This window comes from Peromyscus eremicus, chromosome X (genome assembly GCF_949786415.1).
Source record: "Peromyscus eremicus chromosome X, PerEre_H2_v1, whole genome shotgun sequence".
NCBI classification, from domain to species: Eukaryota; Metazoa; Chordata; class Mammalia; order Rodentia; family Cricetidae; genus Peromyscus; species Peromyscus eremicus.
Genome location: NC_081439.1, coordinates 4,675,677 through 4,701,616, shown reverse-complemented (window position 1 = coordinate 4,701,616; position 25,940 = coordinate 4,675,677). Strand labels below are relative to the sequence as shown.

Sequence of the window (25,940 nt, the reverse complement as noted above, 5' to 3'; positions counted from 1 at the left end):
AGTGGCTAGGCAGAAGAATAATAAAGGGAGCAGCACTCCCTTCTCCCAACCAGGCTACAGGCAAGTGGCTGTGGGCCACAGCCAGCAGTCATGATGGTTGATGATACTCAACTTGCATCTATCCAAGCAGGAACAGCTTCTCACTATAGGAGATTAGAGCTAATCATAGCTCAACTAGCTATAATAAGGTTTGCTTATTTGTTGCTGGGTCCTACTTGTATTAACTGAGGCCACTTGACTATCATGTGTAGAGAGGACAAATCTGACCCTGGAGGACTGGTCTTGACATCCAATATGACCAAGCTACAGAAGCCATTAGTCTAGAATAAAGCTTTAGATCTGGCTAAGAGACTTGCTCTCCTAAGCAAAACTCTTTATTCTGGTAACAGACTGGACTGGGTCATCCTCCATTTGCCCCCAAGACCTTACATTCACCCGACTCTGCCCTGGGAGGCAGAGACATGAGGGTCACACCACTGAGCTCTTATGCTCTTTGGCTTCAAGGTGGGGTCTGCCAATGAGAGGTGGTGTCAGATGGTGGGAAAGTAAGTTGACAGAGGTCAGCATGGTGATTTCCTCCCCTCCTCCTTCCTCTGTCTGTTGGACCATGGTTTGGTGGTACCTACAGTGGGATAGTGCTTATACCTCTCTGCCTGAAGCTCCAGTTCTAGCTGTCCTCAAGTAACACTGGTTCCTGCATGCTTCTCTACACCTAGGCATGATAATGCCTTTGCCCTCTTGCTAGTGCCCAAGTGTTTCACTTGATTGTTTGCTTCCCTTGACCCTATCTACACTTCTGTCAATAGTCCCTATGTTAAATCTACCCCACAGAAGCTTGGGAGCTGGCCAAAATGGGTCCTTCTGATTGCTAACTTCTAGATGCCTTGTTGAAATTCCTACAAACCTCATCTGTCCAATCCTATATCTTAGGTACCAGATCATGTACTATTCAGGCTCTAGTTAATTACAGCTACTAGTCTTGTGTTTTCCCTTTGTCCCCTCTCTGTCTACCCCATGCACTGAAGTTAATCAGGGCAAGAATAAAGAAGTGTCCCAAACTCCTATCCAAACTGTCATTGTGATGGCTAGTGTTAAGGACTTGATGGAATGTAGGCATGGGCCCCTGGGCATGCCTATGGAGGAAAATTTGATAAATTAACTAAGAAATGAAGACCTACCCACTCTGAGTGATGCCATCCCATGGCCTGGATCTTAGTTCTGTGTAAGTGGAGAGAGGTAAAGCTGGGCAGCAGAGAGGGGAAGCAGTGCAGCAGTATTTGGTCATCACTATGCTTTTGTTTGTGGATGTGATCTGACCAGCTGCCTTGATTTACTCTATAACCCAGGATAAGTCTTTTCTAACTGAAATTACTTTTATCAGAGTATTTTGTCACAGTAACAGGAGAGACACCTAAGACATCATATCAATCAACAATGATACCATTTAACAATACAGACATTAAGACCTACTCAGATTCCATTGGTCAAGAAGACATTTTAAAAAAATATGATGTTCTTGCAGGGAAGAAATAATGCTGAGGAAAACATTCAACTTAGGATAGAAACATCTAGATTCTGAATGGTGGTCGGTCTGATAACCTCTCAAGAGCTATCCACATCATTCTCTGGAAGTTAGCAAAATCCAGCTAACTGCCCAGCTCATATACTAGAGGAAGGGAGCAGTTTCCTGGCCCCAGGAGTCCACCCAGACCCTATTTCCATACAAGTGCTCAGCCTACCATTACTTGACTTAAACCTCATCACTTCAAACTCAACTGGGATACAACCTCCATTTTATTTTATTTTGTTTTATTTTTTACTTTTTTAAAAGAATTATTCATTTTACATACCAACCACAGATCCCCCTCTCATCTCTCCTCCCACTACCCTCCAGCCTCCCCTGCCCCAACCTAATCCCATCCCCTCCTCCAAAAGACCTGCCATGGGGAGTCAGTAAAAGCCTGGGACATTCAGTTGAGGCAGGACCAAGTCTCCCACCCCCTCCCTCATCAAGGGTGAGCAAGGTGTCCTACCCATAATGGGCTCTAGAAAGCCAGCTCATATACCAGGAATAGATCCTGATCCCACTGCCAGGGGCCTCTCAAACAGATCAAGCTACACAACTGTCTCCTGTATGCAGAGGGCCTAGTCCAGTCCCATGCAAGTTCCACAGCTGTCGACAGTCCCCATTTTATAAACAATAGGAACACCAACACCTAACATTTAAGCTCTCACTAATATTGCAAGCACCCAATGCATATCAACGTAATCCTCACATCAACCTTAATGGAAGGAATACTTTTTTTTTTTTGAAATTGAAAAAAGGTTGAGAAACTTGTACACAGTAACTCAGATGATGGTGGAACAAAAATTTGAACTCAAGTCTACGGCATCATACTTTGTATCCTATCTAAAGCCCTTTAGATCCAGGGCTCAGAAACAGTGCCAGGTGACAGAGCTTGTAAGTGATGACATCGTGGGGGGCATAACTAAGGAACCAACACATTTTTGTCCTTCCCATACAAGGTGGTGGTCCTCCTGTGGGGGATGAAATCAATTTAATGACTCAGGAACAACATTCAAACAGGAGAAAAAAGAGATGGGGGAGGGAGAAGAGAAAAGAAAATAGAAAGAGGGAAAGGAGAAAAATAAGAAAGGAAAAGATGGTGCACCATATGTAGTTAAAATAGTATTCTTCCATGAAACTTTTGTTCCATTATAATGTGCATGCTGAGTTGTTGTGGAAAAAAATGTCTTTCTAACTGGATTATAGCACAAAAGGTGATTAAATTATATCCCAGCTTAATAATCATCAGGAAAATAAAAATGAAAGGTAACAAGATATCACATTTTCAGAGGCAAAAAAATGTATAGAAACAATCTGTATGCCTATAAACAGGGAAATGATTGAATAAATTGTTACATATGCACACTATACCTATTAAAGAATGACTTAGGTCTATCCATACTTAACTGGAGTAATTCTCCATGATTAAGTAGGAAAAGCACTGCAGATAAATAAATACATGTGGTATGACCACATTTCTGAATCATCAATTATAAAATATCTAACACAGTTGATTGGGTGGCAGACTGGAAGGAGGAAGGAAAAAAAAAAGAGTAGATAGTAAGGAAAAGAACAAGAAAACTTGTTGTCAATCAGGAAAAATAGGGACACATACCATTCAGAAGTCCTTAGGAAAAAGAATATTTATTTGCACAACCAAAGTAAGTGGCAAATAATCCAATAAAGTGACTACTTCATCCCTCAGTATCTAAAGTAGATGGGTTACAGGATACACCACCCATAATACAGAAATCCATGAATGCCTAAGTCCCTTATACAGAGAGTGGCATGGTATTTACATAGAACCTACACACACACTTCCACACACTTTCAAGATTTAAAAAAATGATTTATTTTTATGTGTATGGGTGTTTTGCCTGTGTGTATGCATGTATGTGTACCACATGTGGGCCTGGTACCCAGGGATGTCAGCAGAGAACTGAAGTTATAGATGGTTGTGAACTACCAGCTGGACGCTGAGAACCAAACCTAGGTCCACTGCAAGAGCTACAAGTGAGCTTAACTGCTAAGCCATCTGTCCAGCTTCCTCCCATACGCTTAGATACCTTATCCTTAATCAAATGTAAATGCTATGAAAAACAATTGCATTACATTTAGAAAAAACTGACAAGGGAAAATTATTTGCCAATGTTCAGTGTAGACACAATTTTTTTCTTTATTATTTTTTCAGGTGTAATTGGTTGAGGCTACAGATATAGAATCTGTGGGTATGGGGGATTGACTATTTACAATTGTGGGATAGATTTAGCAACCCCCATTCCCCCTTTCGCCCGGGGGAAAAAAAAAACAGGAAATCTTCCAGTTTCCATAGAGTGTTAATAACAAGGGACCAGTACAACCCACTGGGTCTGAAGAAGCATGCAAGAGCAGTTACTGCATCCAGGAGTGGGCAGTTATACTAATCTCTGAGAAGGTGCTATGCGTCTAGAGGATGTGATTAGCAGGGAGGAAGATGATTTCCCCACCTCTCACCCTTCCCTTCCTTGCCAGTACATCCCTCTGGCTATGCAACTGAAGATGCTTAAGGGCAAGGGGACCAACGGATACAGCCTAGAAAGGTCAGGCCCAGGGATGACCAAGTAGGCTCAGAATAATGGAAGCTGTCTTAGTGAGACAAATGCATGATAGCCAACACAGAATAGGAAAATATTTTATGGAAAAGTAGAATACTGACCACACCCCTCATTGTTCCAGGTTACCAGGGCAAATGACAGTACTGATTTCCTTAGACTGGTTGACTTATTACAGTATTCCTAACAATACTTATATTAAAAAGACAAATTTTCTTTTTATGGGATGTGGCCACAAGTAAAAGACACTAGGGAACAAACTCAGCACCTTGTGATTTCTCAACACATATTCTGCCACTGTGCTATACCCTCAGCCAATATTTTTCACATTTATTCTTTGCAGTAGAACAGATCTAAATTAAAATTATGGCTTTACCATATACTTGCTGTTTCCAAACTTTCTCATCTCTGAAATAGGAATGAAAGTTCTATCTCCTCAAGTTTCTAGAAGGAATAGACAAGCTAAGAGCTTTTGAGATCTCAGACTAGTAGTTGGTATATAGTAATGGGACAACAAGAGCTTCCTAGTGGACCTACCTGCCAATGGGACATCAAAGAACTTCACAGTTGGTTTGCCTGTCTCCACCCCTAGCTCCATGAAAGGGGCACACCTGATCATGCTGTTTTCTGACTTATAATTTTTTAATAGCACATCTTAAAATAAGTTTTAAATGTGGCTAGAGATATAGCTTAGTGCTTGCCTAGCATGATTGAGGACTTGAACTCAATCTCCAGCCCTGGGTTTGATCCCAAGTACCGAAAAAAGTAACAAATAGTTAAGAAAAATTTAGTGAGCCAAGTGTGTGTGGTGGTGCATGACTATAATCCCAGCACTTGGGAGGTGGAAGCAGGAAGATCAGGAGTTCAAGGCCATTCTCAGATTCATATTGAGCTTGGGTTGCATGGCAGCCTGATTTTTTCTTCTTCTTGATTTAATGCTTGTATTGGAAATACTAATTGTCATTATTCAATTACTGTACACATATATCAAATTACCATACCATATTGCATAAATGAGTACAATTAAAATATTTTTAAAAACAGAAATAAAAATATTTATTAGTGGCCTCCAGTTGTTCCAGAATAATATTCAAACCTCACCCACCCTTGCAGGCACCTCCAACCTTAACCTTCTCCACTCTTCCCCATGGGCCTTTACTCCAGCCACAGCAATTCCTCCAGTGCCAAGCTGCCCCATGTCCCAGAGCACTGTTAGTAATGTCTTTGCCATACCACCATATCATATTACTTTCCTACTTTACTCTCACTATTCATCTCTGAAATATCAAATGAGACCTTCCCAAGACTATGCGATATTCCTCTTCCTGATTTAGAACTAGCTATTTTCATTTCACAGTATCCTATGCAAGCTGTATGTATCAAGTCAAACCCCAAATCATGAGTGTACTGATTCCACATCAGGAATAGGCTCCTTCAAAGGAAGCAGTTATCCTTGAATTCCAGCACAAAGCAGAGAACATGCTGAGAATGGATCCTTAACCTTCATTTATCTGAAGGTTATGTCTATGAGTGAATGAGGTTTGAAACTTAATTCACCTGATGTCATTCAGATAAGTAAGTGGAAGAACCAGATTTCAACGCCACCTCTGTTGACCACAATGGCCAATACTGTCTGTCCCTCAACCAACTGGAAGTTCTAAGGTTTTCCCTGATGCTCCAGAGAAGCTGTGTGCTTGAGAGGCCTACTGCCAGAAGTACTAGGCAAGCTCAGGCCAGAATGGGCTGGTCAGCAGAGACAGAATAAATCCTTCTTTTCTGGGATTATCAACCACATGACATTTGCTTTATCAAGGGGCTTTCCCAAGAAAATAAATATCTGGAGCATGTTACAAGCTACCACCCACCCACCCACTCCTTAAAAACATCTGAGGTGATCTTAGAGAATGCAGATGATTCCACAATGCTGAGGCCCCCATCTGAGCACACGAACTTTGTTTCTCTTAACCAAGCATTTTTCTATTGAATTTTTCTTTTTAAATTGGTTCCACCATAAAATGAATCTCCATACACTATTGTTTCACACATGGTAAACCTGCACACAAAGCCACAGATATACTGAGGGTTCTTGACATAGATACCATCTAAGATTTGCCACTATGGATTAGGATGATAATACCAGAATCCCATGATAAGGGTGTTTATATCTATTTATAACTGTAACCTATTATCCTATTTTCTATATAATTGGATGCAACTGAGGCTAAAAACTATTCAACTGCAAAAGAAAAGTCCTGTTCTTCTAGAGCAGATGTTTGCTCAGCATGGAAAGTGAACTAGCCTTCAACAGAAATACCCAGAATATACTCTTTCCAAAAGCAATGATATTGCTACATTCTATTAGAAAATAATTTAAAGATATAACATGTTAAAAATATAAGGGATGTATCCATAGCTGATTTCTAAAATAAGCATAAAATTTACCTCTTTAAGGTATGGTGGGGATTGCAGTTCAGGTGTTGGATTCATTCTCCAGTTCAGGATAGAGAAAAATACCTCGTAATTTATTTGTTGTTCTTTGTCTTCAAATCTGAAAGCATATAATTTGACTCAATCTGCAGAATTTAGAACCACAATTCCAGCTTATATTGTACCTTAAAACATATTATCCTGTATGCTTCAGTAGCTGATGTTATCATCATTCCTTATTAGTTGATTATCTACTTCTGACCCTCTCAAAATAGAAGTTTTTTGAAAGCAGAAATCTCACCTATCTAATTTTTCAGTGGTAGTGGTTGGCAGAAGTTCAATAAACATCTTATGTGCTTACCAAACAAAATTCGGTAGCTAAGACCACCACTACCTTTTGTTCAGAATATTTGAAGGCCTTTTTATTTTAGTGGTTGATATATGTCAACAAAATAAAGTGCTCTTGCTGTTCTTAAATTATATACCATTTAAATGTTTACGACAAGCCTGGATTAATTTTGTCTACTAGTATATTTTTAAGAAAAGTAAAAGGCATCTTTATTACTATTATGTAGCCATTAAAAGAGGTCATTTAGATCCATATTAGAAGTGACAGAAATATGTTCTTGACATAGAGTGTAAAGAAGGTTATAAAATAGTACGTACAGTTTTTATGATTTTTGTTTTGTTTTTATTATTTTTAATTATGTATGTGTGTGTGCAAGTCTGTGTATGGGTATGTGCATGTGAGTGCCATGTACATGAAGCCCAGAATAGGGTGTCAGATCCCGTAGAGCTGAAGTTATAGGCAGTTGTGACCTGTCTGATGTGGGTGCTGGGAAGCAAACTCAGTTGCAAGAATGCTGCATACACACTTTCAATCACTTAGCCATTTCTCTATGTCCAGTTCTGAATCTGCTTTAGGTTTATATTTATATAAAACAGTAGAAAATGGTAACAATACACTTATATAATAAGAAAACCATCTCTAGAAAGTCAAATGATTATTTGACCTTATTGTGACTAATCTCTTATCATCCAAAAAAATAAACCAAGCCAATTTTCACTTGGAACAAAGAATAACAAATGATTATCCTACACCATAAAAGTTATGTCAAAACTAATGAATCTTAAATTATGGATATTGGTTTAAATTCATCCTCAACTTTACATAACAGAATTGTGATCACTGAGAGGATAATTTCAACATAATTGTTGTAATGACTCAAATAGTAACTACTTCTTGATGTAATACCTCAAGCCATTTTTCCTGAATTTGGCCACATCCTAACAAATTTTCAGGCAAATTCATCTCCTTATACCAGTATTTAGGGAAATTATAAAGGTATCAAAAAGATATTATTCCAAGCACCCTGCTCCAGGATTCCAGCCTTAAAATACATGTGCACAATTAGTCAAAAGATGTTCCTCTTTTCTTTCCAAAGTGTTAAGAAAATAATAGCTAGTATTTACAAATTCATAAAAATTCACAGAACCCAAAAGATCACAAGCTGGAGTAATATAGATTTCATCCATCTAAACAGAGTGGAATAAACAGAGTTATCAGAACACAGGAAATGGAATTCTGTAATTCTTTTGTGTACATTTTCTTTGGCCAAGAATTCTGGGATAAAACTCCAATATGTTGCCCCCTACCACTGTTTATCCTTTGAATTTTGGCTCACTCATCAGTTTAACTCTTTTAAAGGACATCTTCTGTTTATGAGCATATTTATAGTCGAAATGTGGGACCATTATGTCTTTTGTTTGTGTATGTTTCTGGGGAACAACTAAAACTCAACTAAAGATGTTTGGTGAGAAGTGTTCCATTAGCAGAGAGTCTTAAAGAATACATTTCTTAATATTCTGAGTGGGACCGGAGGTCAGAGAAGGAGAACATACAGAATCTTTGACTTTTATTCTGAGGAAATATAGGAACTACTGGAGTATATTCTACAAAAAAAAGTTACTTACAGGACCTGCAATTTTCTGAATGATCAGGTCCTTTCCAAATTTGTACTCTGAAACTTAAGCATCAAGGTGATGACATTAGGAAGTGAGATGTGTATAGATCATAGGGCAAAGCCTTCCTGAAATCAGTCTACCAGAGCATGTCACGGCAGCATGTCTGTAATTTCAGCACTCAAAAGGGAAATAATGGTGATAGAGTTTGGAGTTTGAGGCAATCTCGGGCTACATAGTAACACCCTGTCTCGAACTACCAGAAATAGATAAGAAAATAGGATAGAAGGGAAGAAACCACAGAGAACTTCCTTGTTCCTGCCATGTGTGGGCACAGCATGAAGGAGTCATTCAAAAAGCAGGCGAGGGCTCTCAACCAGACATTCAATGTGTTAGCATTTTTCTTTTCTTTTCATTTCTCACCTGCCAGAATTGTAAAAAGTAGTTTTAGTCTATGGTGTATTTTTGTAGCAGCCTAACAAGACTAAAATAGGCCATAACATATATTCAAAGCTTATTCTAATAGTCTAACTGATATGAGTGAAACCCTGGGGGCACCATAGAAGTGGCAGGAGTAGTTAGTGATCTCTTTCAAGTAGTCCAGATAGGTATGATGGTGGTTTAGACAAAGGTGGTAACAGTGAGGAACTGTCAATTCTGAATGCATTTTGAATGTAGGCTTCCTGAAAGACTACACACACTCACATACACCCATGTAATATTTGAGAGTATACACACAAACACACACATACACTATAGTGATGGGGAGGTAGGTTGAAGATTATTTGAAGCCTTCTGATTGAGCAACTGGCTAGACAGGGCTACAAGGGGGAGGCAAGACCCAGAGTTTAGTTTTAGATATGCTGCTTTTAGAGAAGATTTTTTAAACTTCTTTTTTTTATGTGCTTGTGTGTATGTGTGTGCCTGTGTGATGTTGTAACACATGTATGTATATCCACGGATGCCAAAAGAGGGCATCAGATTCTCTGGAACTAGAGCTATAAGCAGCTGTGAGCTCCCCAACATGAATGTTGATAAACAAACTCAGGTCCTCTGGAAGAGCAGCAGTACTCTCAACTGCTGAGCTATGTCTCAGACGAGATACACTACTTTTTAATGAGAAGTGAGAAACAGAGACAATGAGTCTGAAGATCAAAGAGGAGGTCCCTTTGATAAGGGAGTCATTTGCTATATAGATGATATTTCAAAAGTACAAGACTGGGGAACCGGATGAAATCATCAATGAAATAATTGTTTCTATTTGTTCTTACAGATGAGAGTGTGATTGTCAGGAAATGCCCACAACATGAATTCCAGAGGACACTTACTCAACCTTAGAGTTTAGAATCATAGTAGTTCACTAATTTTGGAATCAGTCAATATCCTTACCAAATAGATCTAGGGTCACATCCAACTTCACTCCCTACACACATAATCTACTGAGCAGTCCTGTGAGTTAAAACTACCTCAGCATATTACAAATCTACCTAACCTCTGACTATCTCTTTCACTACTCTCCAATCTAAACCACTTTCACCACTCACTAAAATTATAGCAACTGTTTCTCATCTTGAGCTTATTCCTCCTGTCTACTCTTACATTGCACCCCCCCTCAGAGAACTCACTCTAAACTATAGAGCCATTCGGTTACTTCCTTGCTTGAAATCCTCCAGTGGTTTCCCATTGGATTCAGAATACAGCCTAAGATCTTTAGCCGGGTATACAAGAACCAACTTAATTTGGCCATTGTTGGCATTTCTGATCACAAATGTCACCTGAAAACTCGCTCCCTGTCTGGTATTTTAGGTCTGCTGGCCTTCTGCTTCCCTGGTCATGCTAAGATCGCCTCCGGAAACACAAGGCATTTGTAACTTCTGCTTTTTTTTTGTCTGTGTAAATTCAGTTCAAATAACTGCTTCCATTCTGAAATGTATCTTAGCTGAAGCCCTTTTCCTGAATTTATATTTACCCTGGATTTGCATTTGCACTCAGAAAAATTTCGAGAAGTTACTATGGGAAGATCTATTAGATTTTTGCATAACTAATTTTGATATTTGTTCATGTTTCCTGTTCATCAACTACACCCCTCCTTCCCGGCCCACCTCTTATGTAAGACTCAACACATCTAATTATTTACCTATTTAGAAGGATATTTGTGAAGGGTATTTTTGAATCAAATGATAATAAGGATCAAAAATGTTAACAAATAAAAGTGTACATATCTCAGATACATATGAAAAAAATGTAAAGAAATGAAAAGCTTCATCCTTTCCCAAGTCCCAGAGCCAGGCTTAAAGACAGAGTAAGTTAATGTAGTAAAATACTCCAAGGTTTCCTTTCTAGTTCTTTCTCAGAAGACCTTTGTGTATGTGAGAATACCCCAAAGGGTTGAAGAGGGAAAAAACAAACTTTCAATTTAAAGAGATAAGGCTGGCTGAAGCTACTGGGAAGAATATTTTGTTCTTGGGAAGTAGTCAGTGAATAAGGCTGGATCAACACAATTTTTTCTCTCTCTTATATACTAAGTCTCCCCTTTTACCTATAAGGAAATAAAAACAGGAATACAAAAGGAATATAGGCAACAATGACAAAGACAGCTAGGGACCAGGGGAGAAGACAATGGAAAAGGGATTTCAAAATGTGCTGCAAGATAAAAAGTAGATCCTGGATTAATATCAGACTTGGAAGAGCAGAGGAATGGAAGTTGAGCACTTGGTGACCACGGAGGGGAGCTCAGCTATTTAGTGACCCACAGAAGTCCCAAGAGGCTCGGGGAATAAACACTCTATGTATCAATCAAGCAGAAATAAAGTGTGGTACTGAACCAAGGATTAGTTGAAGGCACAAGTGGTTAAACCGCTAAGTAACTTTTTTCATACACTCACTAGGGGGGAAAGGGTTAGCTCCAGAGAAATTAAAGAAGCTAAGGAAGTGCCAGTCCTAGGGAGGTAGAGTATTATGGAGGCAGAGGAGAACATTACATCCTAAATTTAAGGATGATCAACTCCTTTCCTGCTCCTTCCCCACTTCTAGAACATCAATGACCATACTGAAATGCTCCTCCCCTCTCCCAATGCATCCTCTCTCTTACTGCAACAGAAAGAAAAAAAAAAAAGATTGTTCTCTCAATACAAGGAATGGTTCTGGAGAAACCTCCAGATTCTAATTTCTAGTTTTTCCCTATTGGAGCTGAAGCTGCAGGAATTAATTTGTGCAGTGAAGCTCATTGTCAACAAGACATTCCCTGTCCCCACCAAACACCCACCATTAAGGACAGAAGTAAAAAGATGACAAGGGAAAACAAAGGAAGCAGAAGCAGAGAAACAGAAACTATTTAGGAAGTAGATAGCAAGATGTGAAATGGGCAAATATATTGCCTTCCTGAAAAGACAACAGAAGACAAGAAAGGAACATGTGATCTGAAAACATGTTCTTGGAATTAAAAATATGATAGTAATAAGATGACTCCATAGAAAGGTTGGGATATAAAATGAAAGAACTCCCTTATCATAATAAAAAAAATCACAATTAAAATGGGAAAACTGAGACAAAATGTCCAAACTTGACAGACTTAAATTCTTCATAGCAGTAACGGAGGAAAGTACTCGTAGAAAATTTATCAGCAACAAAGGGAAGTATCTCAAAGCTAGAAGACCCCAAAAGGTAGTAAACATATTAAACATATATATACTAAGCCCTATCATAAACTTCCAGAACACCAGGGATAAAGAGAATATCCTCAGAACATATAGAAATAAAAATAGCAATGGAATCACAATTATGCTAACTTCTCAGTCATCATCAAAATAGTAGGTTGGTAGGTACTATTGACAAATTTGATAAATCAAAATATAATGGTATATGCATGCTGCTCTATTAATTGCAGAAGCAGTTAGAAAGGTTGAACATGGCTGCCGATGTAGCCAGTGAGTATGGTTGTTTAAAAAAAAAAAGCCCAATTAACGGTTGTGTTACTTTGACTGTGAGCATGTAACACTTTTATACAAATAAAAATTTAAAGAGCATTAAGAACAGACAAAAAGCCCCTAAAGCATGCTTATCTCAGTAGTAAATTTGGAAAGAAAGGAACACTCCCAGTTGGGATCCTGTTCACTTGGCATTAGTCTCTCAGTGTTCATCCCTACTCATGACTTCTGCACATAGCTTCTTCCTTGGACCACTGATGTGATGAGATTTTTTTCATGCTGTCATTTGTTAATATAGTATATACTTCCATTCAAGATTTATCATGTTTGTTATATAAGAATGTAAGAGAAAATCCAGAGATGAGGCCCCTTTCATCATTAAAACCAGGGCAGGGTGGAGGAGGAGACAGGAAACAAACAGTTCAGAAATGGGGAAAGGTTTGAGTATCAGGGGAGTGAGGCCAAGCAAGTCAGTCAGAACCAAAGAGTTACCCCTGAAAGTTATTGGTTCTGTACACTCATCATGGAGGCCTCTTTTCCTGATAACTAATGGAACTACTTGCCAAGACTCAAACATCCTTTCAAAGTAGTTGGGAAAAGCCTCTGAACCTTACAGAAAATAGATCTCATTTTACAGTCACACCAGGCTTTCTATCCAAAACATGGTCCAGATTCTCCACCTGAGTTTTCTACTTCACCCCTCACCAAAGGACATTTGGCTTTTGCTAAAACTCTGATCTACAGTCAAAGGATGGAGATTTGCCACTCAGGAAGAAACTCATTTGAAAGGGCTTTGAAGCCAATTCCAAAGAAGAACTTTCTATGGCAACATTGTTGGAATCAGTGCACAGCCTTCCAGGGTGACTGCCCTAAAGGGCAAGGCTAATTCTGGCTTTTAAGTGTTTCTATGCTTGTTAAAAAGTCAGCCTCCTTACTTTCAAGTGCCAGCTCACAGTGCTAAAGTGTTTTCCTAAAGCCTCCATAAATTCTTCTTTCCCTTTGATGCCCCGGCAATCCACCATTTCCTTCCCTACACAAACTAAGAGACATGTTTGTAGAGGAAGGGGGAGGGAAGGCAATCTCTCTGGTTCCTCTTTAAATACTAATGGCCCCCAAACATACCTCTTGAGGCCTTGCGAGGTGGGAGTTCTCAGAAGCGAGTCTAATGCGATAGCTGACTGATGTTCATGGTCCCCTTCCCAAGAATGATGAATAGCTCAAAAAGTGCAGAAGCCAGCCACCCCCTCGCCACAGGGAATAATGCTGGGTTGCTTTATTTCCACCCTCCACAGAGGTGGAAGGCTTAGTGGAGGCTGTATTTTGTCGAAGAGGAACCTGCCCCCTTCTCTGCTGTACTAGCTACCTCAGTGCTTAGGAAATGGTCTAGAAGGGAGAGAAAGGCAGTGAAGCCCCATGTTGACTCTTAGTTGCACTTTGTTTGTGTTCATTATCACAGAATCTAAGAAATATACTCTGAAACACCTGGCAGAAGTCTGTGATGCCAGATGCACAAGGAAACAGAAGCTCTGGACCACCGTGGGGGTGCAGTTGACAAGCCAGAATCACTCAGGCTGACAGTAAGCAACTGGTTATTTCTAAGTAGCCAGGTCTCTACATTGAAAACTTGATTCCAGCATAGAGGTGCCTGGTGAGGTGGGGAATGGCTGCCAAATAAGGACTGTACAGAGAGATAGGAAGTTCTCTGGTGATCGACTTTACATGGTATGGGAGTCTTTTACATTTTTTCAACCTCAAATCACTCTGTATTTGAACCTGCATGTGTAACACCATGAGGATGAAGGTAAGGAGTGACTGGGACAGAGGGAAGGGAGCAGTAGGAGAAACAGAGAAAACAAGCGCTCTGCTAAGGAAACCCTCACAAGCACCCCAAACATAACAAAACAATAGCCACATGGCTCAATGCTTGCCTTTCAGTCTCACTGCCAGGTATTGCTGGGTAAAATTGCATGAGACTAAGCGCTGCCTCTAAGAGGGGGCAGGGCGGGCAAAGCATAATGAGATGATTTTAAAGCCCTGTTAACTTTTTCCATTTTAACTGATCTTTCTGGATGAGGCACCAGCTCTCTTGGGAGGCCAGTTCTAAGGCATTCCATGGGACCCAAAGCCAGCCATAAAAGACTAGCTTGAGGCAGAGCTGCTGGGAGAAGATTGCATTTGAATTCCCCATCTAGTTTCAGAAGGTCAGAATTAGAGAAGGTACCTTTCTACTCTCTAGTTCTACAAAGAACATAAGATGGAATGACCTCAGATTTCCATCCATCTTTTGAGGTTTAAGAAGCAAAATACCTTGCTCAGAGGTGCTAAAGGATATCCACATCTAAACATAGATTCACAGGGGTTAAATAAGCAAAGACCACATAGCCAGGGAGCAGCTGAGTTGGATTTTAGAGTCAGGTATGGTGGATTCTAGACGCATACAATGTAGCAGCACGGACCAAGTCTCCAAGGCTTCAAAGATGAGGGGCCAGAGTCCTATCTCTAGGGGCTTGGATAGAAGCAAAGGTGTAGGCTATCATATTGAGCTGCAACTCTGTTTGAAATTTACCTTAGCATTGAACACCCTTTTTCAGTGATTTTCCTTGTATCTCAAAGCTTGCACTTATGAAATAATGAATAATGCCTTCATCAATTAAAATATACCTTTTAACATGCTCTTCACAAAGTATTGTCGGTTCTTAACACTACGTCAATACAGTGTCACTATGGTTATTAATGGGTACTAACCACCATTACATACAGCTGAAATCTAATACTGCGTGCATTAGTGAAATGAACTTGGGTAGTAACTAAGATGAGTTCATACCAGCTCTTACAACAAAAGCTGCTGGGGCCTGAAGCGAATGCCTATGAGAAGACTGTGAAGTCCACACTGCAGCTTTGGTTGTACTAATAAGGAAAAGGCCTAGCTGAGTTCTAAGGACAAAGGGAATGAAACAGAAGAGAAATCTTACCACCAAACACAGGGCTAGGAAAAATGCCTGGATAGCTGTCACTAGGTAGAAAGAAGCACCCTATCCTGTAGCCACAGTGCTTTTCAGTTTGTGATCTGAATTCACAGAGCTCAGCAGCTACCTAGCCTCATCATAATGCAGGTAAATCTCCCCCCACCCTGGGCACAGTGTGCATCGAATGAAAACAACAAACTCCATGCCTTCCTCCCATGGGAGACTGCAGACGTCAAAGTAGGCTCTGGTTTAGCGTGCCATGAGGAGGGCTGTGCAGACAGAGACTCTTGTCAAGGCTCTGTAAAGCCTTATGCAGTCTGTGGGGAACAATAAGAATGCAGAATCTAAATGTAAGCTGCAGGCTGATGGGCCCATTAGGAATTAGGGCAGTCTTTGAAAAGAATCTGCGGAGATGACGCAAAACACCAAGCATGTGACCCAAATCATGGCAGGGCACATTGGATGGAGAGGGGAATGGGAATGAGCCATTTTCTAATCTGATTAGTCTGAAGTTTCCCTTGAGTATGGAGAAGGGTCACTGCACAATTACAGGCAAAGTAAGACTGAGCATGGGCTGCTCAGCAGCAGAGAGGCATGACCTCCTCAAAGCTAAGCCAGGCTTGGAGGCAGTCATACAGAGATTGAGACAGATTCCAAAACAAGTTGCAGAACAGTCTTTTTAAATTTAATGTCAAATCATAAAGGCAAAGACAAAATAGTCTGCTGAGAAAATGGGAGGATGATGGGTTGGTGGCCTTAGCATTGGGTAAGAACTTTGAGTCCTCCAAGGCCAGGCTCCCACATCACTGAACTTTCCAGCAGAACTCATCCTCAAGCTCATCAAGAGATAATCTAATAAAGATTTGCAGCTTCCTGACTAGAAGACAGCTTAATGTATGAAAGGCATCCAGATCCAACTGTCACAAAACATGACTCCCTCCATAAAAGACACAGGCTCCTTCTGGTTCAGTTTGGAGGTTCACCATATGAACTGTGACCTCTGGCTCAGCTTTGCTCCTAGTTTCCAGCCAAGAGATAGTACCAGGTGCTGTGCCACATGCTTTCTGTATGTTACCTCAGTGACTCCTCAGAACTCAGAGGACATAAATACTAGGAAGTAAATTGTTTATCCATTTTTAGAGGAAAGGGATTTGATATTCAGACAAGTCAACTCTTGGATAAGATTGCACAGCTTTAAGTGGGTTGAAAGAACATAAGAGAGAATGTTGGGTGCCCAAACTGGCAAGATTCGGCAGCTTGTTGCTTGTTCACAGGTGGTAAATCAAATACATCAGGAGCAGTGTCAGCATGCGAACGGACCAAGGGTCAAGTCACAACTCTTTATTACTATATAAGGGACAAAAGGAAAAATATAGAATTTTAAGAATTCTTAGGAGAAAATCACTGCAATCATCAGCTTAGTATGTATAAGAGAACTTGATGTATGTGCTGCTGCTTGAAGGGAGTCTTGAAGAGGTAGCTTTCAGAGAGTGAAGACAATTGGAAGCACTTTCCTACTGAAAAAATAGCCAGAGAAAACCAAAAGTGCTGGAAGGTAGGGGATATATATGCAAAATGTCAGATGACTCATTTCTCTGGATTATGGGATAGGAAGTAGAGGCCTCAGGAGCATGATGACTATAGAGAATCTGGAGTCGTAGGCTTGCTTTATTTCAGCTATTTTACACCAGGAGGACCAACTTCCCCTCCACGGTGCCACTAGCAAATAAAAGCAAATAGACCTAAACAAGCAAGCAATCAAAAAAGGAAAGAAAAAAATAAAAGGAGATGATTCTTCAGAGAATCTCTCTAGGTCAGTTCACTGAACACATTCATCTATCTGGACTAGCTTCCTCTAGGTTCCTCTCCCGACACCTTAGATTCTAGATCACCAGCATGGGAATTATCTTTATCTTTCCTTTCCTTTTGATTTTTGTCTCAGATGAAGATTCCAAGAAAAAGTTCTGAGTAAAGGACAAAAGAATCCATCTTCCTGCACACAACGATGAAATAGCACAGGTACATAAAAAGAGTACCACAGGTCTTACAAGGTACTTAGCTGCCATATGTAAAGCCAGATCTGAAACTCCAGAGATCGGTAGAAGATCAATATGGAAACTGTGCACTGATCAGGAAGGAATGTGGATCAGTACAAGAGTGGTCATAGTGGCAATGGAGGAGAATGTGTAGGGGCAGGCAGTGGAAGGATGCAGAATTGTCAAGGCATCCTAATATGCTGGTTATTTGCAGACAATAATACAAAACTATTAGAAACAAGGGGTGAAAACTGTAAGGTTCAATGGTCAGGTTATAGATCTTCTTCTAGAATATTGTGACCTTGAGTAAAATACCATTTTTCTCGAAACCTCAACATCTCATATACATAGGAGAGGTAATAGCTCCGTCCACTCTAAGTTGCTCTCACAACGTACATGAAATAATGCATTTAAGGCAATTATCATACCTGGCACAAAGAAAAAATACCAGAATTATCAAGATATGTAAGTCAGAGGGCAAGAGGAGCTCAGACTAATGGCGTAGGAAGCATAAATGACCAAAATATGGTGACAGTATGGATGGTGTCTTTCATGGCACCATCATCTGTTTCATGCCTGGCTCCAGAGGAGCCAAACAAGTGTGTGCCCATAACCCGAGGTCTTCTTACTGTACATCTTTAGCCACCAGGCACTACTGCTTTGAAAAGCCTGACCTAAATTTTACAGTAATATCATAACCGATAAAGTTGTACATTTCACTTTGCCTCAGGAACCCATGTGTATGCACACATTAATGCCCAAAAGATAAAATAATAATTCATAACAGGTATGATAAGAACTAAATTAATTAAAAGAATGAAAATCATGACTAAGTTTTCCTTTCATAATACTTCAAAGATAATTAAAGATAGTCTCCCAAATTGATCTAGAAAAGAAAATTCCGATGAAACAAATATGCATTGACTGCCTCAGTGAAAGTAACTGAGGAACACAGCCCTTCTTTGTTCAAACCAAAGCTCTTACCATATGTCAGAGGTGCTTCCTAGGAGTCATCTTCACCCTTACAATGTTTGCCCATCACTGGTGACAGCCATGGACAAAAAGATGAATTTTAAAGAAAGATGATACTTAAAGAACAGTTTTAATAAAGCCACGAGTGTATGCTTGATAAACAGCACAGTGACTGTTTGGTACAAGAAGGAGCTGGAAGGACTTTCTGGGCATATTATCTGATATTAGGTCTAGAAGGATTAATGCAGACCTTTTTGGTATGTCATGTACATTTTTTATTATAGTGATTAGAACCATGATTAAATGACCCCATACAAAGCAACCAGAAGAAAAAGAGAGCTTGCCCTCTGATTCTCATTTCTCCTGCTGTTGAGTTTCTATTCTTTAAATGTGCATGTCTGTCATAAAGATTTTCAGCCATCAGAATCATCTGTCAAAAATTTATCAATATATTTTACTTGTTTCATATGCTCAACTATGTACTCAGCATAAAGGACTCTTATGTAAAAATTATTTAGTAGACAAATGGATCCAATAATGATTTTGCAAAGGCAATAATTTTGCTTGGTATAATATATGTGAAAGTGACTTTTTAAAGTGGTTAATTATAGTAAGCTTTAAATAAACAATCAAAAAAAGCTGGTCCTCCAAATAAAACCATGAAAATCAGTCTTCCTCAAAGGGTGACCTCTCACTTACCTGGACAGTAAGCTATCCAGAAGGTCATCACTCAAAGGTAACCTGGAGGACTTGCACATTCTTTTGATGTCTTTGGTGGGTAATACACCTTTTCTGTATTCAAAGAAAGTAAATGGGTTTTATGTGTTATATATTCTGATAACAACAATTACATGCTATAGAAAGGAAAATATATATGAGATATATCCTAAAATGGAAGTATGAAAACTGGCACTGGAACTGAAAGTAAGGAAAAATAGTCACCATATTGCATTTCACCACTGTTTTTCACTTCAGGGGGACCAGACTGTGCTTAGAAAAGCCTTTCAAGACTCAGATTCCAATTCTTGGTTGATGATAGTACAGCATATTAAAGCTGTAGCCATGAGTGTTGCTCTAAGTAATTGATCTGCATTCTTGACCACTAGTCAAAAATGGTTTTGATATTTGAAAACATCTCCTAATTTGACAGGCATTTAGAGCCTCCAACACAAGTATAATATGACTTGGGGGTATTTTTATGGACTTTTCCTTGGACCCAAACCCAACTAGGATCTTCATTTTGATTTTCTCAGAATCAAGTCATGTTCTCTACAGGAGGCCCAAAGGTTACTTCTAATTTCTTCTGTGTTCTCAGTCAACCAGTGTTCTTTCATGAACACACAAAATTAGAACCCAAAAGGAAAAAGTAAGGTCTTTCTTTGCATTAAAGATGTTGAGATCAAAACAGAATAAGATCACTATGTCAAGTTGTGTATAAAAAATAATCTGGAGCTGAAGAGATGGCTTGGTGATTAAAAGTGTTTGCTGTTCTTTCAGAGGTTCCCAATACCCATGCCAGTGACTCACAACCACCTGTAACTCCAGCTCCAGGGGATTCAGCACCTTCTTCCGACCTCCACAGGCACTGCAGTGATATGCATATGCACACAGAGAAACAACATACATACATATATATATATATATATATATATATATATATATATATACATATAAATAAAAATAAAAACCCTTTTTAAAAAGGAAAAGGTTTTTTTAATGACCTAATGAAATTGAACACACATGAGCTTCACATTAGAAATATATCACACAGACCTTCATTGTTTTTAAGAAGAAATAGCTCCCCACTAGATCTGCAGAAAGTCTATTTATAAGGTCTTTTCCCTGTGTATTATAAAAGCCACAGTTTATAAATCCTAGTTAGTATCAAAATAATATAAAGATGACACTTCATCATTAACATCTTCATTTACTCTATTTTAGTCAAAAGCACCTAGAAACAAATGAAAAGTCAAGAGGGCAGCCTATTCTTTTTAAGATAGAGGATCTCCCCTATAGCTCCCTTATCTCCTATGATTTAACATAGTTTTACTAAAAATATTCAGTATGATGAGACATGTCAATTTTCTTTTTGCCACTTGCATAAAATACATAAATTCCTTTACTACTTAAGTTCACATAAACTTTAATGACTTATTAGAATCAATAAAACAAAGCTTACTTTTCTCTGTCTTCGTACACACAGTTATAAATGAATGTGTCAAAATTCTCAAACATATTTTTCTTGAACTTTTCATGTGCCTGTGCAATTAAGCAAGCTATATCTGGATCCCTGATTTCAGGCACACGGTAGTGACGTGCAATGGTTATGAATTCCTGCTCTATGAGCTTCCCCATAGTTATGTTCATTAGGATTTCTCTGTAAAATAAAGTAGAACAACACTCACAAAATGACATAGAAGAATATTTTCTCTCCATATTAAGCAAGATCAAATTCTACTTTATAAAACTGTCACTGGCTCAGGAAACAATGATTATTGTTAGTTATTTTGATATTTTTTTCCTTCCTTTTCCAGCGCTAAAGATTGAATCCAGGCCTCTCACATGGGAGACAAACCTTTTACTATTGGGCTATAACTCTAGTCCTCTTGTTACTGTTATCATTATTTTTATTTCAGGATGGGGGAGCTCATTAATTTACCTAGGGTATCCTTGAATTCACTCTGTAGCCTAGGTAGGCCTTAAACTTGAGATTCTCCTGCCTCAGCTCCCAATTAGGTGGAATTACAGACCTTTGCTACCCAGCCCAGCAATTACTTTAACTTAATTCATATACTTAATTTAGGAGCAGCAAGAAGACACCAGTGTTAGGATGGAAAATAATAAGCGTCACAGCTTATAAATAAAATAATATTTTGTCCACTTTGAGAATAATCTGCAATGAGGAAGTTAGTTGTTAAGTCCTTGGAAGGTTAAAATATTTGTCACTAAGTATAAGACTTGGTTTAATGTCTATTCATCTTCCTTAAAAGACATAGTAACTGATTTAGGTTTCTGTTTTCTCAGGGCATGGGATTTGCAAGTCAATAAACTAGAAGGGTATTTTGTAGACAAGAAAAGAAGTTGTTCACATTTCTGTTGCCAAAAGTAAAAAAAATGATACACCCTGGCAATGAGAAAAAAAACTTAGAAGAGTCATGAAAGAGTCCAGCTGTCTGAGTGTTTAGAAGACAAATGGCATTGGGATTATTTGACAATGCTGAAACTCTAAGCAACAACAACATATTAATGATGATGAGGATGCAAAGCCTAACACACTGTATTATTTTCAATATATCATCTGTATGAAAGCTATAAATTGTGAAGCCTACATTAGCAAGAACTGCATAAAAATCATTAAAATGAAAAATGTCACGGAGGTTACATGAATAAACTTCCACAAGAAAATTGAGTTACTGGAAATAATTCAGTTCTCAAGAATCCCAAATAAACAAGGGAAAATGAGATTTTATTTGTTCTTCTATTATAGTTGGATCTTTCAGATTAGTAGTCTTTAGTTCTTTTGACTATTTCTGATCATTATCACTATCGTTTAGGGATCTCAGAAAGATATCTATGATGGTGCACTTGGAAGGCTTGGGAGGCTGAGGCAGGAGAAATGCTAGGAGTTCAAAGCCAACCTGGGCTACATAGAGAGACCCTATATCAAACACACATGCATACACATGGGGGAGGGGTTGGGGATATGAATGAGAATATATGAATGAATGAGTGAATGCCAGGTTATCCTGACTAGGAATTTCCTATTCTGGAATCCATGATCTTGTCCCTATCCAAAGGAAGTTCATTTTGCATACAGCTCAGGCTATTGAGATTTTCTGCTTTGTTTTTGTATTTTGTATGACGGCCAAATTCAACAAAAGGAATCTATCAGTGTCAGTAATTCAGGCCAATCTATATTGGCAAGGGATATAATTTGTGGAAAACCCTATGAAAGGCACACTGGCATCTGAATTTCTCAGACTTTATACTGTAGTTTGGCTGTCCAAGCATGAGATGAGCACTCAAGGCCACAAGCTAGCAGGACCAAATGAATGAAACAATAGCAACAATAACTTTTACCACTTCTGAAGACTAGCTATATGCCAGGTCCTATGTTACAGATACTTTTGGTGTGGATTATCTCACCTGACCTAAAAAGTTGGTACTCATTTTACAGATGAGAATATAGAGGCACCAAAATGTTAAGTAATACACTCAGTTTTCCAAAAGCTCAAATATGAACCTAACCATCCATCCTCAAGGCCTATGTTTCTGTGTATTATTCAGTGCACTCTTCATCTAGGACAGAAGATAGAATGGCTAGAAGAGAGGCTTAGAAAAAACTTCCTTGAAGAACATGAGATTTGAACTGAACTTTATGTGTCTGCAGAGCTAGGGAGCAAAGCCAGTTCCTTATATGTGCTAGGCAAGAACTCTATCAATGACTCCCAGCCTTGAGCTGAGTGTATGGACCTCTTCTCTCTTTGCAGCCCATGCTACAGTTTGTAAATTCATGGGTTGAAAATTTAAATCTCCAAATTTAAGCTACTGGTATTTGGAGAAGGAATTAAGGTTAGATAAGCTCATGAGGATGGGCTACCAAGAAGACATTATTGGCTTCACAAAAGGAGGAACAAAACCCTGAGCTAGCATGGTTGCTCTGCCATGTTGTGGTACTATCTGCCATATTATGATATAATAAAAGAAAGCCTTTATCACATAGCAGCATCACATTCTTAGACTTCCCAGCCTCCAGAAGTCTGAGCAAAACATGCTTCTTTGTGAACTACTAAGTCTCAGGTATTTTGTTATAGAAACAGAAAAATGGACTAAGATATTTCATCAACCTCCATTTGGAAAACTGAAATTAGTCAACACAATTTTAGAAACTCTGAGTCACTAAGCATCCCTGACAGAGGACTAACTGAACATAGGAAAGAGCTTGTAAGGAGAGACCTGGATCATTTACTGCACTAGTAATGGAATAATGACCACACATAAAATGAAATACCATTAATAATTACCAGTAGCCATGATACTAGTGTTGATGCTCTGTTGATGAGCATACAATGATCCCAATAAAACCCAAAATATAGATTAATATATAATAATGGGGAAAATGATCATGGGACACATACATGCCAAAACTTCAAGTACATTATCTCTGATTTCTTCCTTTTTATAAAATATATTTTTAATTTTTCTGGGTTTCTGCAATAAGAAAATGTCCCTTTCACTATCTAAAATTCAACGCATTTGAAAGTAGAACACAGCATGAAAAGGAGTAAGTGACATACTCCCACAACAGAAGGAAGGAAGCAAGCAAGGAAGGAAGGAAGCAAGGAAGCAAGGAAGCAAGGAAGCAAGGAAGCAAGGAAGCAAGGAAGCAAGGAAACAAGGAAGCAAGAAAAAACATGCATAGCAGTAGCTAGAAACTTCCCATATACCTTTAACTAAACTTATTATAGCACCTCCAGATCATAAAAGTTTATTTCCTTTTCACTGTATAAACTGAAATTATCCTGGCTTCACTGCAACTCAAATTTATATCTGTTGGGTTCCCTCTATGCTTGTTTTAAATAGCTCAATATCCCACAGCATTCCATGGCTTTATGTGAGGGCTTCACAACCAAGCCACCCTACAGCAGAAACAGAGGCCCGGCCCAGAACCCTACAGTATGGCCTGTGTGGCTACTGTAGAGTGAGAAGTGAGTCTTTGCCCTAGAATCTCTTCCCAGAAGCCCATGGCTCACCACTCAGATGTCTAAATGATGGCTGCTACTATTTTGCCCTGCATTTCTCGTGTTCATTAGGATTTGAAACATCTTTCCAAACTTCAACATACTTCACAAGAAAAATTAGGAAATCTTTGCAAAAGTAGTACATTCTATTTTTATATTGTGGAACAGTAGAAACAGCATGAAATTTACTATTACTGACATTTAAGGGGTGATAACACTATACAACTACTTTTATCTAGTTCCAAAACATTAGATCACCTCAAAGAAAACCATAACCATTAAGTATCTCTTCTTTTCCCCCTCCCACCAGCCTTCTCCCTGACATGGTAGCCCCCAATCTGCTTTCAGTTTTTTCAGATTTGCCAATTTCATATTTGGATATTTCATATAAATGGAATCATATGTGGTCTTTTGTTATTGGGTTATCTCATGTAACACAATGTTCATCCACATGGTAGCATGTTTAAGTACTTTATTCCTTTTTATGGTGGAATAATACCTCATTGTGTGAATATACTATATTTTTCTTATCTGTGTAGTCATGGATATCTAGATTGCTGCCGCCCTTTGCTATGATAAACAGTGCTGCCATTAATATTTGTGTACAAGGTTTTGTTTGAATACTTTTTTGTTTTTTCTTACTTTCTTTGAGATGGAATTTTGCTACTTAACCCAGGCTAGACTTGAATCTACTTTGTAGTCCAAGCTATTCTCTAACTCATGCTAATCCCACTACCTCAGCTTTCCAAGTACTGGGATTACAGATACATGGCACCATGTCAATCTGGGCACCTGGTTTCAGCTTGTATTCCGGAATGCAATGTCTTGGCTACATAGTAATCAATTTTTAACCTATTAAAGAACTGCCAATCTACTTCTGCAAACTCCACTTTGGTTTTGCATAGCCACAGAAACAAATGTCTAGTTTCCACCAATCACAGCCAGTCCTCACATAAAATTCCAGAGAACCTAAAATGAGACCTTATACCAACATCTCATCTCATCACTTCCTGTCCAGTCACTGAGGAGAAACAATAATATACTTTAAAAACTACCAACCGGGGAGTTCAGCAGTTAAAAGCATGTACTGCTCTTGCAGGGGAACCAAATGTAGTTCCTAGCACCCATGAAGCTGCCTATAACTCTAGCTCCATGTGATCTGATGCCCTCTTCTGGCTTCCATGAGCACTGCACTCATGCACACAAATTCACACACAAGCACACATAATTATAAAAAATAAAATAATCTTAAAAAATTACCTACTAACTATATTGTTCTTTATCTCACTGATGAATATCAACTATCTTAAATATTCCAATGTCAAGTTACCTTTGTCTTTACCAACACTGTATTACATTCCTAGCACTACCATTTTCTATAGTTTAATATTGTGTTAATAACAGTATGATTTAGTTAATATTAGAAAGGATACTGAAGCCGGGAGGTGGTGTCATACGCCTTTAATCCCAGCACTCGAGAAGCAGAGGCAGGCAGATTTCTGTGAGTTCGAAGCCAGCTTGGTCTACAAAGAGAGTTTCCAGACAGCCAGAACTATTACACAGAGAAACTGTCTCAAAAAAACAAAAACAAAAACAAACAAGCAAACAAAAACAAAGAAAGGATACTGATTCTGGTTTTATAACGAGCATCATAAGACTAAAAGAAGGAATGACATGCTGTTCTAGGGTAGTGAAGTACCTGTGCAGAATTCTGAAACATGCAATGGGAAGCAGCTTGACAAGCTTTCCTTT

At 38.8% G+C, this 25,940-nt stretch overlaps 1 protein-coding gene across 1 annotated transcript in view; it reads right to left on the bottom strand.

Moving 5' to 3' along the window:
- Efhc2 (EF-hand domain containing 2) overlaps positions 1-25,940 on the bottom strand; it is a 182,532-nt gene that overhangs the window by 9,018 nt on the left and 147,574 nt on the right. The window contains exons 12-14 of the mRNA XM_059250660.1: positions 20,627-20,824; positions 19,147-19,239; positions 6,601-6,706 (exon numbers count right to left, since the gene is read on the bottom strand). Of these exons, the coding sequence (XP_059106643.1) occupies positions 6,601-6,706; positions 19,147-19,239; positions 20,627-20,824 (397 nt within the window). The remainder of the gene's footprint in view (positions 1-6,600; positions 6,707-19,146; positions 19,240-20,626; positions 20,825-25,940) is intronic.